The sequence below is a fragment of the Trichechus manatus genome, unplaced genomic scaffold, assembly GCF_000243295.1.
Source record: "Trichechus manatus latirostris isolate Lorelei unplaced genomic scaffold, TriManLat1.0 scaffold00029, whole genome shotgun sequence".
NCBI classification, from domain to species: domain Eukaryota; kingdom Metazoa; phylum Chordata; class Mammalia; order Sirenia; family Trichechidae; genus Trichechus; species Trichechus manatus.
In genome coordinates this window covers 4,611,508-4,623,742 of record NW_004443965.1, presented here as the reverse complement: position 1 = coordinate 4,623,742, position 12,235 = coordinate 4,611,508, and the positions used below count along the sequence as shown (strand labels likewise).

At 42.0% G+C, this 12,235-nt stretch overlaps 1 protein-coding gene across 2 annotated transcripts in view; it reads left to right on the top strand.

Moving 5' to 3' along the window:
• The first annotated feature begins 4,352 nt into the window (after positions 1–4,352).
• SCAMP1 (secretory carrier membrane protein 1) overlaps positions 4,353–12,235 on the top strand; it is a 130,441-nt gene continuing 122,558 nt past the window's right edge. The window contains exon 1 of one of the 2 annotated variants that reach the window (XM_023729478.1): positions 4,353–4,880. In XM_023729478.1, the coding sequence (XP_023585246.1) occupies positions 4,824–4,880 (57 nt within the window). In that variant the 5' untranslated portion in view covers positions 4,353–4,823. The remainder of the gene's footprint in view (positions 4,881–12,235) is intronic. The other variant, XM_004374473.3, reaches the window with a different exon arrangement.

Genomic DNA, 12,235 nt, shown 5'->3' with positions numbered 1-12,235 from the left:
AAGCTATTGGAAAGCTTTGAGTGAATGAGCGATATGATCTGACTTACATTTTAAAAGAACCAAATTGGCACTGTTTTGACAATAAATTGCAGGGGGACAAAGGTGGAGGCAGGGGGAACAGTTAAGAGGCTGTTGCAGTGATCCAGGTGAGAGATGTTGTTAGTCTGGACCACAGTGGTAGTGGAGGAGGTAAGAAGTGGAACCTGAGGGAAGATGAGTGACTTGCCTGAAGTCATATGACCCAGAAAGCAGCACAGCAGGAATCAGAGCCCAGGTGGGCCTTCCTTCAAGCTTGTGCTTCACTGTGGTTATCTCATCTCACCAACTTGGTTAGAAGTGGGGAGGGTCTAAATGCAGTGTCTGCACTTACATGACCCTGAGAGAGAATACCTCCTAAGTTGTATGACATTTCTCTAACCTCATTCTAGTCCTGGCCCTGGGACTGAACCTTTAATATTTCAGGTTCCCTCTAGTGTCAAAGACACTAGATATGTTCCATAGAAGTTTGTGGATTGATAGGGAGGCAGAGAAAGTGCCTCTCTGTCTGCCCAAGTGTGCACGCTGTGATATCGTGGGAGAACTGAGGTAGTCCTGTGGAGTCTGAGTCACTGCCTTGACCACTGAGGAAAGCTACACTACTTGTCAGTGGTCAGTGTAGCTCTACGATCTTTAAGCTCCAGTACACCCTCAGTTCAGTCCTGTTCATTCAACACATACTTATAATTGTTTCGCAAGCTATTGTGAAAAGTACTGGCAAAAAATAATAGTAGTCATAATAATAAAACAAAATAAATTTATCCTTTTGAATTCTCAATTTTGTTCTCCATAGTAAGAAAAAGTTTTCAGTGTGACACATACACACACCACAGAAACAGAAGTTCCATGAACACTTAATTTACTGTGTGTCACCACATCCTTCAATATCTCCTGTTCTCTTTTTAAAATGTACCGGTCATGATCCACTAAAATGATTTCAAGACCCACTAATGGGTTGTACTTCAAGACCTGAAGTTTGAAAAAATTGGAGAAGGGGAAGCAGATGTATAAATAAATAAAATAAAATTCATGTAGGGAGAGGACAGGGGAGGGTAAGGCTAGAAGTATAGGTTGAGGTCAAGTTATGAAGAACCTTAAATAATAAGGTAATTAATTTAGAATTTCTCCTGTAGGCGACAAAGAACTTCTAAAGGTTTTTAGGCAAGTGAGTACTTAATAAAAATTATTTTTTAAGAAGATAATATTTGCAACAATAAGAGAGCCATTCAAGAGGTATCTCAGTAATGGAAGCAAAGATGATGGGACCCAGACTGAAGTTATGGCATTCATTCATTCACATTTGCCAGCACTGTGTCAGATGCTGGAGTCACAGTGTTTAAATACAATCCTGTGTTCAAGGTGCTTATAGTCAAATGGAGGAGATAATATAATTAAAATACCTATTATAGGAAAGAGTAATAATTACTCTGATGGTGTTGTGAGACTTGGTGGTGAAAGGGGAAGGTGAGCAGAGAAGGATTCCTGGAAGAGCGGAGTAGAGATAGACAGGAGGAGTCAGATCTAAGAGAAGAAACACATGGCATTACTGACTATTGACTGGCTTTTCAGAGTGAAGGAAAGACAAGAGTAGAACATCTGCTTCCCTTTAATAATAATAAACATTAATCCCAAAGCCAAATATAGATGGTTTGTGTTTTTGTTTCTTCCGCTCTCTTTTTAAACTGCCTCAGTGCTATTTACATAGCTAATTAAAAGTTGGGCATGACAGAATCTTCACTCAGGGTAAATTGAATGACATTCATTTTCTCTTCCTCAACACTATTTTCATTTATTCCTTGAGCTGAAGGATCTGCTGCTTGGAAATCTCCTTAGACACTAGGGAGCTGAGTGACATATCCCTTCTCTTCTTCTCTACTTTCTGCTCTCCAGTGGTATGTATTAATTTTCTTTTGTGGCTTGAATAAATTACTACAAATTTAGCAGTTTAAAGCAACACAATCTACCTTGTACATAGCATTTCTTCCTCCTATATGAAACCTAAGAAACCCAGGCGATGCAAAGGTTAAGCACTCAACTGCTAACCAAAAGGTTGGCGGTTCAAAGCCACCCAGCTGCTCCGGAGGAGAAGGAGCTGGCAATCTGCTTCCATAAAGATTACAGCCCAGAAAACCCTGTAGTTCTACTCTGTCACAAGGGCTTGGTGTGAGTCAAAAGCGACTCAGTGGCACCCAATAACATGTGAAAACTATTATTGTTATGAAACCTATCAATTTAATATCTGAAATTCCAGTTAAGAGACCTGAGTTCTGCTTCTACTTCCTCCATTCACTTTCTTTGTGACTGAGGCACTTACCTGATCAAACTCAGTTTCTTCTTCCATAAAAAAAAAAAAAGGCTTAAGTTCCTTTCAGTTCTCACACCCCATTATTCTAAATTTCACTAAAGCTGATGAATTAATAAGCTCACCCATGAACCACAGGGCTGAAGATCCTTATATCAGTGTTCTTCAAGTGTAGCCAGCACACCACCACCACCATCAGAATGACCTGGGGCCCTTTAACATGCCCATTCTGCAGTTGGTAAAAAGAATGAATTAGACGTTTATTTGTTGATTTAGAAGGATTTCCACAAGGCCATGTGATTCCACAGGCTCAGCTGATCCTCACTGTGTTGGAATATAGTACCCATCGCCATCGAGTAGATTCCAACTCATAGCACCCCTATAGGAGAGCAGAACTGCCCCAGAGGGTTTCCAACGAGTGGATGGTGGACTTGAACTGCCAACCTTTTGGTTAGTAGCCAAACGCTTAACCATTGCAAAATAGCTGCTGACGGAGTTATTTGGAAAACAGGTGGAGGTGGTGAAGGCCAAAGTGGTTAGAGATGCAGATCAGCTGGACAAGGTTAAGCTCTGGAGAGAGAAAGCAAAGAACAATGAGATAAGAACAACGGGCTGGGCCCCTTGCCCTATTCAGATATTCAAACAATATTTGTTAGGCGCTAACAAATGCAGGAGCCTTGGTGGCGCTGTGGTTAAGCGGTAGGCTGCTACCAGAAAGGTTGGCAGTTCCAACCACCATTCTGCAGGAAAAAGACTTGGCAGTCTGCTTTCGTAAAGATTACAGCCTTGGAAACCCCATGGGGCAGTTCTACTCTGTCCTATAGGGTCGTACGAGTAGGAATTGACTTGACGGGAACAAGTTTGGTTTGGGTTTTAAATAACTATATGCAGAATACTTTTCTGTATCTTATTCTATCTGTAACCCTCTACAGAGTGCAGTAATACAAGTGTGCACAGTAGTATCAGAATTGGGATTTAAACCCTATAGATGTAGTGAACAATAATCATGAGCCAGGCACCAGGCAGCTGCTGAGAATACCATGGTGGGCACAATAGATTATGTTTGCTCTGTTTCATATCTAGGCCCTTAACAGCTCTGCCATAATCACCCTTGTCCGCTGTTAATAGTTCACACTCTTAGTCTCGGCTGCATGGAAGAGGCTGCTTTGTCACATATCCCAACTTGGGTCCCACCAAACAGACTGCAGCAAATGTGCTCTTCCTCCATCATCTCTGGCAAGTATTTTCACAGTGAGGAAGAAATATTTCCCAGGTGACTATGCATACTGAAAGCCTCAAAAAGGCCAAGGAAGATTAAATCTAGATCTTTCAATTCTTAGGCACCACCAAATCAAAACGATTCTGGCTCTTCGTAGCTTGTCCTGCTAAGTGCTTTTCTGTTAGGGCAGAAGGAAGGAAAAGATTCTTTCTCAGTAACTTCAGGAGTGGGGCAACGAACGGTACAAACGCATTCCTTACACATACATGTTTTTTAGTAACCTCATCCCACTGTTGGGTAGAGAGAAGAAAAAAAGAGAGATGTGTATTTTTCACCCAAATGCCTGAACGTAAACAAAAACGGGAATCTTCTTTTTGTCATCCACTAACATCAACTTGAGGGTCTTGATCTCCGGACCTGTGCCACCCTCACACCCACCTCGTATCATTTCCGGAGAAATAGCCATTTTACAGATTCAGGAGGATGGGAGCAGGGGCTGGACCATTCCTCTCCAGAACAAATTAGGTTCGGCAGCGCCGAGGCTGGGCTCCGTGATTTAGCAGCAACCTAGAGACTGAAGGACCGGAAGACGGAAGGCTGGGATTCCTAGGTGGGGCCAGGGACGTGCACAATTTGTTAGCGCGGGCAGGGCCCCAAAGGACTTTACCATTGGAGATAGGTGCGGATGTTTCTCCAGTTCCCCGAACCTTTACAGCCCCGTGCCCAAAGCGTAGTTAAACAGCGACTTCCTCCCCAGGTGTGTAGCCTGCGTCCCGAGCTGCCTTCCTACCTGGGGGAAGTGGGGTCACTGTGCGTCTTCTTTCTCGCAAAGTACTACCTCCTCCCTAATCACGCTCGGTCCCAAGGGGTCGATTTTAACGCGTTGTCAATACAATCGAATCCAGATAAACGTATCACCTCTTCAAGACGCCGAACCTCAGTTGGGTCTTTGGGGTGTAGGACCGATCCCTTCCCCGCTCTCCTCCCGGCTCCCTCCACCAATGATCACTACTCGGTCATAGCCAAACCCCGGAGTGCTGGATCCCAGCCGGAAAAAACGGGACGGCGAGTGGGAGCGGCGGCACCATCCCTGAGGCCGCCGCACCGGGCATGCTCAGTGGCGCGGCCGACTGAGTGGCCCAGCAAGCTGCACCCGGATCTGCTCGGCGGCGGCAGCAGCGGCGACGTGAGCGCGAAGGGGGGCGGCGGCCTCGCCTCGTCTCTATCTGCGCCTGGGTCGGGTGGGAGACGCCGAGCGCCAGAGACATGTCGGATTTCGACAGTAACCCGTTTGCGGACCCGGATCTCAACAACCCCTTCAAGGTGAGCGTTGTTCCCTCGCATCTGCCGCCGCGACTCGTGGTTGTTTGTGAAAACAGACAAGTTCCTTCGCGGCCACTGCGCCCGCCCTTCGCCTCCTCTCAGCAGTCCAGAGAGGGGCTCGAGGTCGCTGCACCCCGTTTGCGGGTCGCACCCGGGTCCCCCGTCACTGGCTTAGGGGTCGGGGAAACTCTCAGCTCTGTTTCCGGCTGCCCCTTCCTCGCGTGCCCGGCTGGTGAGGGTCGTGCCCCCGCCCGGGAGGGGTCCTGGCAGGCCTCGCCCGCCCCTTGGCAACCGGGAGAGAGTGAGCCTGGGGCAGGTGGAGTCGTCACCTGCCTGGCAAGTGTAGCTGGCCGCGTCGGGTGGGTGACAGGAAGCCTTGGAGGTGGAGGCCTGTCCTCGGGTGGGGTTGTCTTGGGGACCAAAGGCGAGGGCGGCAAAGAGCTGCGTGGGGTGATGGCAGTGGAGGAGGAGAGAGGTGAGGGCACCGAGTACGCTGCAAAAAAAAAAAAAAAAAAAAAAAGGTTGTGTTTTTATTTTTTAAACTTGTGTTGCGCCCAGATACCACCAGTGGCGCTGCCATCCCCCATTAGACTGAAATTGAGGGTACTGATTTCAAAGCATAAGTTAAAAAGAAATAAACATACCTGGAAAACAATAGTGCACGTGGACGACATCTTCTTACCTCACTGCTCCTAGCAAGGTAAACGACGGGATATTTTCCAAGCTCTAGTGCGTCACCGGTTCTTTGGGCTGTATGAGGATACCATTTCCCACAGGAGCTTCTTCCCTTCTCGGAATCTACCTTATCAACCGCAGTTTCGAAAGAGCCTGGCACAGAAACTGGCGAAGGAAAGCGGCTGAAATGTTCATTATCTGTGCTTGAATTAATGCAGCTTCTAAATAAACACCTCTTTAAAGGTACTCCAGGTTTCTTAATGAGCGTAGCTGTTTAATTAACACGTGTGATTTGTTTCCAATTGTTGAAGTTAGTTGTTTCTTAATCTCCGCTGGATATGAACAATAGTAATTTAAATTGTAAAGTGAAATAGTAACCTTAATTTGTGGTCACACAAGTGTTACTTATGGCTTGTTGAGTTTACATCTCTTTACGGCTGGTTTTGTCTCTTATTAAGAATCCTGGAAGAGGAAGAATATCCTGTTTTGATTATTAGCCTGGTAACTTCATGGACGTTGTTTTAATGAAATGATTCTGGTTATTATTGACGATTTAGAAGAAGTGTAGAATAGACTCAGTCACCATTTCATTGCCTCTAATGTCACTTAAAAAATTCTGTACAATTGGCCTGGAACTTTCAGGTTTTTAGAGATGATATCGGTGCACTTTAAGGAGAATATTTTTCCCTCACAAGTTCTGTTTCAGTTAGTATTTATTGTACACACTTCTGTGTTGTGGAAAACCTGATTATTGCTATAGACATTAAGAGAGACATTTCATAAATTGCCAAATGGTGTTATTTTAAAATATTTTGAAGGTATAAAATTAAGAACTTGCTAGGTTTTTCTAGTTCAGATAATTCAGTGATGCTGTTTATTCAGCACCTGACAGTTTGGCCGTCTGTGTTCTATTTGGTCATTCTGTTTCATGGCTCCTTTCATGTAGCCGATTCTCTTGTTAGGGCATGACATTGTCTTCTTATTCCAGACTGCTCTTTTGTGACATCTCATGTTGCCATGACACTTTCCTCTTCTGACATTCATAAGATTGCTCTAGTAATTCTAAACCCAAAACTAGTTTTAAGTACTCGTTCCATGTAGCATAAAATTATAAACTTTTCTGTTCTTCGTAAATAGATGTACTCAGAGGACAATGATTTTTCAGGTTCAAAAAATTCTTCAAGGGATGGATACTTTAGGTGTAAAGAAGACTTGGTTGTTCAAGTATTCCACTTTACGGGCTTTCTCTATTTTTTGGTGGCTGTCACAGCACTGTCAGTGTATTGGACTCTTTATCTTCCCATTTGTGTCCCGTTGCCCTTTCTCCTCTCAAAGTAAAGCTTTAAACGTATACTATACATATGTATTTCTTTTTCTACTTCCGGCTTCCTTCTATGTTCCTGTGACATTTAAACTAACATTTCTGATCCTCTCTGCTTAAATCTAAAAAGCTCTTAGACTCATTTTTGTGTTACGGTATAGTCATTTTTCTTTCCAAATCTGTTTTTTCAGTATTTAAATATTTGAGTATTTGAAAATAAAATCCTTATTTTCAAAATATATGATATTTCACATTTGGTAACCATCCTAATTTCTTCTTCATTAAACTCTTTTTGGTTTCCATTGCTTTTTCTTTTGTTCCTGTTATTAACACATCTTTCACTTCATTTTTATGTTGGGAACACTATTGCAAGCATCTTCATTTGAGCCATGTCATGAAAATAATTTCTGAGTATCGTCTCCATAGCTACTATATCCACTACAGCTTATTTAGGAGCTCTGGTGGCGCAGTGGTTAAGTGCTGGGCTGCTAATTAAAAGGTCTGTGGTTCGAACCTAGAATGAGAGAAAACACCTGGCGATTTGCTTCTGTAAAGATTACAGCCTAGGAAACCCTGTGGGGCAGTTCTGCTCTGTCCTGTAGGGTTGCTATGAGTCAGACTCGACTTGATGGTACCCAGCAATAGCAGCATGGCTTAATTTTGTTGGCTGTTGTAAAATTATTTGCTGGGTTCAATTCATTCATTTTTTGAGCATGTGCTTTATTCCAGGGCCTGTGCTAAGCTCAGTGAATGGTTTCGTGGAATTCGACTAGTTTAATTGTGCATCAACAAACTTGGAGTGACTGGAAATCCAAAAGAAAAATAAATTATTAATTATATGGATGTTTCTGAGAACGCAGTCTTGGTTGGCTATAATGTGTTTTTAAAGGTAGAGAGGAAAAATGTTTTCCACATAGTTAACATGTAATTTATTGAACTATTGTTGTATGTCCCTTGTTCTTCTGTTCCATTGTTCATTTGTTCATTCATTGAATAGATATTGAAGAAATATCTCTAACCTTAATGATATTGGTCTAACATGGAAACAAACATGCTTGGAAAGTCAAATAAAAGAACAGTTCAGTAACCAGCAGAGGTCAATAATATAGGCTCTTTCAAGTCAGTGTGAGAGAGTGTGATTAAGTGCCAGAATGAATGCAGTTTGTTCATAGGAGGGAGAAATTAATTAGTAAGAAAATTTTCATGCCTTCTGATATGCTCGTGCGTATTAATATTCTAATTATTTAATATGATTGCTAGCATGTTTGAGTCCATTGTTGTGTCTGTTGTGCTAATCCATCTCACCAATGGTCTCCCATTCCCTTGTTGGTCCTCTGCTTCACCAAACACGATGTCCTCCTCTAACAAATGATCCCTCCTGATGATGTGTCCAAAGCACGCAAGTTAGACAGTTTTCTGTTGTGATCCATAAGGTTTTCATTGGCAAAATTTCAGAAGTAGATCATCAGACCTTTCTTCCTAGTATGTCTTAGTCTGGAAGCTCCGCTGAAACCTGTCCACCATGGGTGACCCGGCTGGTATTTGAAATAACTTCCAGCATCACAGCAACATACAAGCCACCACAGTGCAACAAACCAACGATGGTTGGTAGCCACTAGGAATAGCCTGGGCTTTTTACATAGTGGCAGCAGTGTTCCAAGACGTCAAGAGTCAAAGCTACAAGGCTTCTTGAGTTATATGTCACTTCCACTTCCACTTTTAGTCAAAACAAGCCACAAGGCCAGTTCAGATTAAAAAAGCGGTGGAGAGGATTAGACTCCACTTCTTGATAGGAGGAGTTCCTAGGTGATGTAAACAGTTAACAGAAAGGTTGGAGATTCAGGTTGTCCTAGAGGCATCTCAGAAGAAAGGCCTAGTGATTTACATTCGGAAAAAAATATCTACCATTGAAAACCTATGGAGCACAGTTCTACTCTGACACTCATGGGATTGACATGAATTGGAATTGACTCCGTGGCAACTGGTTTTGGTGTTCTTGATGGAAAGGGGTTGTGGAAAATTTGTGACTATTTTTAATCCACCACACTCTGCCCGCTTACCGTAATTATTTTACAGTCCTCTCCATGCAAAATACATTCATCCTTTTCCAGAATCCCTAAAAGCCTTACCTCTTTGAGGCATCAAACTTGAAATCCATGATCTCACAGTCTGCATTAGGTTCTTACACACGAGACTCCTTTGGTGCAATCCTTTTTGATACAGACTGATGAACTGAAAAGATACACTCAGCATAAAATGGTGAGACAGGTACAGGATAACCTCAGTAGATCCTCTCATTCAAATAGGGGAGGAGTGGGAGGCATGTAGTAGTCTCTGATCTGTAGCAATTCTGAAATCCAGCCAGGAACATGTTGTCAGGATCCCCTACTTTGGGGGCAGTAAGTATTCCTTGATTAAGGCCCAGTTCTGCTACCTGGAAGTGATTCCCTAATCTATTATTTTCTTCTGCTTTTGAGTCCTTTTTTCCACCATAAGAAATGACCTTTGTTAACAGCTGTGTAGCATTTTCAGCCTGCTTCCTGCCAATTGAAAGTTTGGTGCCCAGAAGCCTCTTTTCACTTTGGAATGTCTCTCTTTCTTTTAGTCCAGGCTAGTACAACTCTGGTAACAATTTCTTGTTAATCTGATCAGAGTTCACAACATACCTTAAAACCCTTGTTTCTGAAATAGTCGTCTTTACTTAGGGTGAAGTGACAGGGTGCTATGGATTAAATCCTTAAGATATTTAGAAAATCTTTTGTCTAGGTTCAGCATCTCCTGTGGCCAGTGGAAGCTGTCTGGCAGTTACAGTAGGAGACTGCTGGTGTGGGCAGAGTACCTCTTATATCTGCTACATGACAAAACTGAACACAGTTCTATTTTGATCCCATAGCTTTGACAACACTCATACTTGGGATGATGGTGATTGTGAAAAATTTTGCACATAAGCTGTTCTTGTGTTGATATTACTAAAAAAAGTTCTAAAATACAGTTAACATTTAGTAGTACTGAATACAGATCCAGGAAATGTATTGGCTGTTTTTTTTAATATGAGCCACAAGTGTGATATAGTTGTTTAAAAAATATGTATCAGATTAAGGAAATTAGTGGCCAGTTCCTAGATAATAATAATTCCATAGTACTCTGTTTTGGTCAGATCACATGGGGGTATTGTCTCAATCCAAGTGCATATTTGAAGAGTACTTTGAACCAAGTAGAATGTGCCCAAAGAATGGTCGTGGGTCTGGAATCAAGTCCTAGGAAGAATGATTTAAGTTTATATTTCTTAATAGGCTTAGTCTACAGAAGATTGAGGGGGAGCATGTCAGCTGCTATCAGATCCTTGAAGGGGTCTTGGTTGGTTGAGTGAGTAAACTTGTTCTTTCTTGCTTCAGAGAAAATCTAAGGCTAATTGGCAGAGTTTACAGGTAGAGCTTGTCCTAGCATAAAGGTTTTGAAAAATCTATTAGTCATGGCAACCCGGTGCACAACCGAATGAAAAGCTGCCCAGTCCTGTACATTCCCTGATCGGACCACTGGAATCCACAGGGTTTCCACTGGCTTATTTTTGGAAGTAGATCACCAGGCCTTTCTTTCTAGTCCATCTTAGTCTGGAAGCTCCTCTGAAACTTGTTCAGCATCATAGCAACAAGCAAGCCTCTAATGACAGACTGGCAAGCAGAGTTTTGATTACCTGTCAGGGATGCTAAGGTAGAAGTTTTTGTGTCTCAAGTTTTTCTGTTTTGAAATTTTGTGTTACATTTTTGTGACTGTATGGACCACTTTGTGAATGCAGAAATTCTCTCATGTTTTAATATATTAGATATTGGAATTGAGTCTGATGTTTTAACTAGAGAGGAACTTTTATGTCCTAGGGACCTGCCATTGTCTGAACTTCAACTTTTGTTGATGGAGCAACCCTAAGTGGTTGCTTATACATGGATGATTATGTCCTCTATTAAGGGAAGCCAATCTCTGGCCTGATCAGAAGCATATAAGATGTCTTAGTCCAAAAATTCTGCCCCAACAGGAACAATGATAGCTGAGCTATTTTTTCTTAGGAACGTGAACTGAAAGCACAGAAGAAGTCGATAGTTGGTAGTGGGAATAATCATGGAAAGACATAGATATGAGGAAAGAGCTGAATTATCATAATAGTGAAGCATTGAAGTAGGAATCTTCTGACCTGGACTTTTGAGGATCATTTTCTAGAATTCCTATCCCTGATTAGAGCTGCAGACACTAGGGTGTGAATACTTGGAGGCAAGAATCATTGGGGACCATCTTGAAGGCTGGCTACCACAGCGGGTAGAACATTAATACTTGCTTCAGGAGGTAATGTATCTATAAACTTTTCAACTTCTTTAGGTAGCTAATTTTCGTAAGTACAAACTTTTTTTTAAAGTAATAATAAATTAGAAAGTCCGATTAAATAATTAATGAAACAAGAAAGAGTTCAGAAGATAGAGGACAGATATGTTGAGGCAGAGGTTAAATCCGGGATTGTAAACCAGTCCCATGCTGATTGATATTAGGAGTATTAAGCAAAGCATCATTATGACACTTGTTTCTCTTCTTTTCCCACAGTCCTCTCCCCAGCCACTTTGCTGGTTGCTTCTTTGAAATTGCTTTCAGACATGTTTTTCTCCCAATACCTTACTGATGACAAAATCTCTCTTACTTGAAAAAGTTGAACTCAACCGCTTTCATGTCCAGATTACAGATAACTCCTTCCAAACTCTTGGGGCAAACCTAAAGAAAAGAGGTCACTTTTGAAAGATTGCTGAGCTCTGATTTTTGAAAAAAATATAACTTGTAGCAAATAGAGTACACAAATCTCAAAATGGAGACATGTTCTCCTGAGTTTGCGTCTACAGATAGTTTTTAATATTCTATACCTAGTAGTTTTTTTTTTCTTTTATAAGCCTGATTATAGTCTAATCAGAGCATGTGCTATCTGGTTTTCTCATCATGATTTATTTTCTTTGTGTCTCTTTGATATTTATTTCTGTTTAGTATTCTTTTTTTGGACTTTCTAAAAAACAACTTTGAGATATAATTCACATGCCATACGTCATGGATTGAATTATATTTCCCCAAAAATGTTTGTATCAGTTTGGCTGGGCCATAATTCCTGGTATTGTGTGATTTTCCCATGTGCTGTAAATCCTGCCTGTATGATGTTAATGAGGGAGGATGGGCAGCAGTTGTATTAGTGAGGTAGGACTCAATCTACGAGATTGGAATGTGTTTTGAGGCAATCTCTTGAGATATAAAACAGAGAAGTGAGCAGAGAGACGGGGACCTCTTACCGCCAAGAAAGCAGTGCTGGGAGCACAGCGTGTCGTTTAGACACGGG